This window comes from Copadichromis virginalis, linkage group LG8, assembly GCF_057382275.1.
Source record: "Copadichromis virginalis isolate Kocher_CV1m ecotype Utaka linkage group LG8, C_Virginalis_male_GT1.1, whole genome shotgun sequence".
NCBI classification, from domain to species: Eukaryota; Metazoa; Chordata; class Actinopteri; order Cichliformes; family Cichlidae; genus Copadichromis; species Copadichromis virginalis.
In genome coordinates, this window is record NC_140625.1 from 14,269,862 (window position 1) to 14,275,239 (window position 5,378).

Below are 5,378 nucleotides of genomic sequence, written 5' to 3' on the forward strand. Positions count from 1 at the left end.
TGTCAAATAGCTCTTTCACACTACATATGACTATTTCACATTTGTACATGTATATTTTGGTGATCTCTTTCTCAGTATGTTTTTCTTCTTATGGAAATAAGCTAATTTTAAACCAGTTAATGTTAGGCTCCAGTGTCCTAAGAAATCACACCTTTCCCCTGATAAACAAATTGATTGGATTCTCTCATTGTGTGGGAATTGATTATCAATTACAACTTCAATGAGCCACTTCAAAGAAAGTTTCACCCGCGTGGGCAGCAACAGAAAGTCCAGATGTGGAAACAGAAGGTTTCCACATTAAAATATCGATATTTGAATCATTTTGGGGTAAATTGTAGTTTTTCATTAACAGGAACACAGTGGAAAGAAACTATCATTCAGATTGTCTACATTGGAAAGAACTACTCCCTCTTCCGCCTTTTATAGTCATGTGTGAAATACGGCTGTATAAATGTGTGGCAGCCTGTGGCGTGCGCACTCACAACAATGGCTGAGCGTAACTGGAGTCATGTGCGCACGTATTTTACATCCACAAACAGCCCAGACGTGGTTTGCGATACATGTGGCAAGAAAGTGAGGTGTTGTGGCAACACCACTAACCTTGTCAAACACCTCAAAGTAAATCATATCACAGAATATGACGAGCTTATGTTGAGGCAAACTGAAGAGGAGGAGAAGGACGGGTGCTGCTAGGGTGAGACAGACGTCTCTCAGGGAGTCCTTTAGTGCTGCAGGCAGGCAAGGTGTTCACATAGTGCACAACTTCAGGTTTTTGATTTCTATATGATGAATTCTGCATTATTAAGTGATAAGAACAAGTAATCTGATGTCCTGTAATGATTATGACGCTATAATTTGAGATACAATAAAAGAGTAAAGTTTTTGTACAAAGTATCGGAGCAGTATCGTCGATACCACCCTGAATTTTACTTGGTATGGGATCGGAAAGGAAATCAGTGGTATCACACATCACTAGTGATCAAATGTCAGGCCAAGCTGGAACTGATTCCTGTCTTCTGTAACTTCTACAACACTGTCCAATAGAGACACATGAATGAACTGCAGCGTCATTAAAAACACTGATGATCTTTATTTAAAAATGTAATACATTTACATCTGAATAAACTTTTAGGCATTACGCTGACGGAGGGATGGATGGACCATGAATGCTTTCTCATCCTTCTTGTCATGCACCATGGAAGTGTCTGAGGGGCTTTTCCACTTGGAATGGGGATACTGTGTCCACACTTCAGAGGTGGAGTTTCCAGCATCTCACCTGGGCCTCATCTGCAAACAATCAGCAGGAGGGCTTCTTAAACCAGCGCTGCCTGCTACTCCTCGCCAGTTTGTTCTGCCATCTCCAGTGGTAACTAGGCTTCCCCTCTGCTCCAGTTCTGGCGTGCTCCTTCCCTGTGTTTAACCTTGTTTTCCCTGTGTTTAGGTCTCCTCTGCCAACGTACTCATCCTACCCTCAAACTCCCTTACCCGTCCAGCAACTTCTTCTCCCTCTGTTGCAGAATTCCCGTTGGATTGTTCCCATCAGGAGCCAGGTGTTCAGTCTCTCGATAGCTTTTCCTCTGGTTCCTGCTGTCTGCTGACACTCCTAGCTCGAGCCACGTTCTCCATTCCCTCTCTTTAAACAAAGTCTTATAAATAGTTTAACCATGTGCATTGAATCTGCATTTGGGTCTAAGCTTTCTATGCAGGGAAGAAATCATCACAGTGACATCTATTTAATTTTCAATTCAATTTTATTTAAAGAGCGCCAAATGACAGCAACAGTCACCTGAAGGCGCTTTATATTGTAAGATATACTTACAAAGAAAACCCCAACAATCATATGACCCCCTATGAGCAAGCACTTTGGCGACAGTGGGAAGGAAAAACTCCCTTTTAACAGGAAGAAACCTCCAGCAGAACCAGGCTCAGGGAGGGGCGGCCATCTGCTGCGACCGGTTGGGGAGGGGCAAGGAAAATAGTATAAAGACATGGAACAGAGACAGAGGTTAATAACAAGTACCATTCAGTGCAGAGAGGTCTATTAAACATAGTGGGTGAAGAAGAAACACCCAGTGCATCATGGGAATCCCCCGGCAGCCTAATGCTGGGCATACACTGTGCGATTTTTGGCCCATTTTGAGCCGATTTTTCAGTCGTGCGATCGTTTTGGGGATCGTCCCGAGTTTGGCCTTGATCAAACTTCTCACCCCTGCGAGTCAATCCTACAGTTTGATCAGGAGCCGAATAACGCGACTGAAAAATCGCAGCACAGTGTATGCCCAGCTTATTGCAGCATAGAGGATTCAGGATCACCTGAGTAGGCCATCAGATTACTGAAAGGATACTGAAAAAACCCGTCGAAGTAGTCTTAGTCTTCATTGCTGCTGGTCGACTCAATTGAACACCTCTGAAGTTTGCACACAGGCAAGTATTCCTCTTCTTGCTCAAAATCCTCTCGGGAACGCTTCCTCGAGCCTCCAGTTTCGTGTTCAAGCTCTTCGTGCGCATCTTCAAATACTTCAGAGTCATCATCGCTCCATCTCATTCTTTTGTTTGCTCCTAAATCTTCTTCATCCCTCTCTCTAGACCTCTTCCTGGAAACACCTGGCTGAGGGTCCTCTTCTGGGATGTACTGGCGAACATCCATGCGGCCTTCAAATGCCTCCTCATTTTCAATGCCACCAACATCGTCGTCGTCATCGTCATCGTTGCCGTCGCCGTCGCCGCCGTCATCGGCGTCATCGTTGTCGTCATCGTCGTTGTCGTCATCGTCGTTGTCGTTGTCGTCATCGTCGTCGTCGTCGTCGTCATCGTCGTTGTCGTCGTCGTCGTTGTCGTTGTCGTTGTCGTCGTCATCGTCGTCGTCGTCATCGTCGTCGTCGTCATCGTCTTCGTCCCCGTAAAGGTAATTGTCATATTGTGCCAGTACTGAAGCTATTAGCTCATGTAGATAGCAACAATAATCACAGAGAGCGAGATACAGATCGTGCAGGAAGCCATTAGCAGGTTCCTGATCTCCATTTGCCAACATTCGTGGGTTAACCTGTTGGCCTGCAAGATCATTAAATCTTTTAATTAACATCCATAACTATCTGCTGAAAATCTGTTTTTCATCAATTTCAAGACTGAGTACATGTGCTTACCGTTTTGGTTATTTTGTGGTCCGTCTCCACTTGCACTCATTTTTACTACAAGGAACACAAAACAACAATGATCACTAAACCTCAACCCAGAATGTTCAGAGAATTTGCTTTTTTTGTGATGACTTTAGGCTGCGTCCAAACGTACACGGCTATGTTTGAAAACGGACGTTTTTCCTTTTTCGTTTAAAAAAAAATAAAAATCCAGTCCACATGTGCAGTTTTGAAAAAATATCTCCTTCCACATCTAAACACTAAAAACAAAGTGAAACGCTGTCAAGAACACGCCAAATCTTAACCGTGTAGAAATGTTGGCCAATCAGAAGTCTAGAAGCCTGGGTGGGAAAACCTCATAAAACCTTACGTACTTCTGAGAAGTTTTTGTCTTTTTCTGGAAAAGCAGCTAATTTTGTGTTACTTTCACGTGCCTTCATCGTTTCAAATGTTAATAACTAAAGACAGACTCACAACTTTGGAATGGACTAAATGCATACAGCATACATAAATGTCATTTTTTTAAATTACATTTCTTCCAAACCGACGTCAGGATTTGGGTTGGGAGAGCGTCTGTGTTGAATGTAGAATCCACGTCTGATGTAAGCGTGTAAAAACTGCAGATACTAAGATTAACAGACACAGTATGTTGTCTACATCTGCCATTGTAGAAATTGATCTCATGTAAACAATAACGTGGCCACAGCGTGACTTCAACAGCGGCGCACACTTTTGACATTGCCTGAGTAAATGTCCGTTTTCCTCGTCCACACCTGAACACAAAAACGTCCTTTTTAAAAATCTCACCTTTCAGTGACTCAATCTGCTGTTTAGGTGTGGACGAAAGGCCCAAATGCAGAGACAAAGCTGCGCTTTCAAAAATAGCCGTGTACATGTGCACGTAGGCTCAGTTTCTCAGAAATTCTAATAGTTTGTTTGAGAACAAAACTTACGTCTTCTCTATTTTCCTAAATGAACAAAATAATCTGAGAAATAATCGTGTTAAAAAGAGCTTCTGTCACTCTAAGATATGATTAAGAACATTTTCTAATTTATGTATCATTTGTCAAATATTACATCAGCTGACAAATAGTTAAGTCTTCATTTGTTTTCCTGAATAATAGATCCACATCATCCTCTCTATGATGGAAAATATAGTCTAGTCTTGCACAATGTAAAGTACATAAATACTGTCCTGGCAAGCAGGGAAATCAGGCTTTATATATTTAAGTAAATGATCTTGAGTTTATAAACTGAAATTTGAGCTTACTTTAGTTCTTGGTAGATTACACAGCAGTTAATCCTCAGGGAAACGTCCAAATGTCACTAAATAGTGGTCTGCTTTCATTCGGTTGCAGTGTCTCTTCAGTTTTGTGTTCATATGCTGATGTTTTCATTCAAACATGCTTAAATGCTGTGATGTCACTTTAGCAGCAAAGACTGCGGAATGTGCAGAGATTCTTTTGACATCAAGTTGTTTGCTCAGATTTTGATATCTTTTAAATGGAGACAAAACAAAACGCTATGGCAACAAAACAACAAGCTGTTTCCAGTGCTTAATATTTAACATGTCTTTGTTATAAATTTTATTTGTACAAATCTGTGATGTTGATGTGCACAACGTGGGATTTAGACCTCGGAGGGTTAATCAACAAATCACGAAAAATTAGGTTTAAATTTCTGTTCATGACGGTGCAGATTTCTGACATTTTGTGTACTTGAAGCATTTAACAATTTGATTGTTTTCTAATAAAAACTGTGTGAAACTCAAGTTAGAACTGTGTTTGTAAATGAACCGTCCCATGTTGTGTAGCTTTCTGGATTTTATACTTATTGGGCTACATATCAATTTACTATACAGGCTATACAGTAGATAAAATCTAACCTCACATGTTTTATGTAACTAAAGTGTTTAATCATGTGGGCTACAGACAGTAATCAAGTTATGGACTATATTGATATGAAAAACATGCATACTTAGTGCATTTGAATCATTTTAACCATATGTAACCACCTGCATGTCATGGTCCTGGGACTTCTACCTGGTTTTTTGTGTGTCTTGTATTGTTGTTGTTTGATGTCAGCTTTAGGGTCCCTCGGTTGTTCTGTTAATATGTTGCTTATTTGATTTCCCCTCGTGACTTTACCCCCTGTGTGCCCCCTCTGTGTACCTGCCAGCCCCCATGCCTCGTTTCTCCTCCTTGTGTTTTATTCCATGTTTTCCCAGCCCGCTATGTCTGTGTT

General features: G+C 41.4%; 1 protein-coding gene across 1 annotated transcript; it reads right to left on the reverse strand.

Moving 5' to 3' along the window:
• Window positions 1–1,732: 1,732 nt before the first annotated feature.
• On the reverse strand, window positions 1,733–4,883 carry LOC146702951 (uncharacterized). The gene is made up of 3 exons (XM_085466029.1): window positions 4,405–4,883; window positions 3,144–3,188; window positions 1,733–3,051 (listed from the first exon to the last, which is right to left on the reverse strand). The coding sequence occupies exons 2-3, from the start codon at window positions 3,181–3,183 to the stop codon at window positions 2,369–2,371; spliced, it is 723 nt and encodes a 240-aa protein (XP_085322155.1). The 5' UTR covers window positions 3,184–3,188; window positions 4,405–4,883; the 3' UTR covers window positions 1,733–2,368.
• Between the last annotated feature and the right edge of the window lie 495 nt (window positions 4,884–5,378).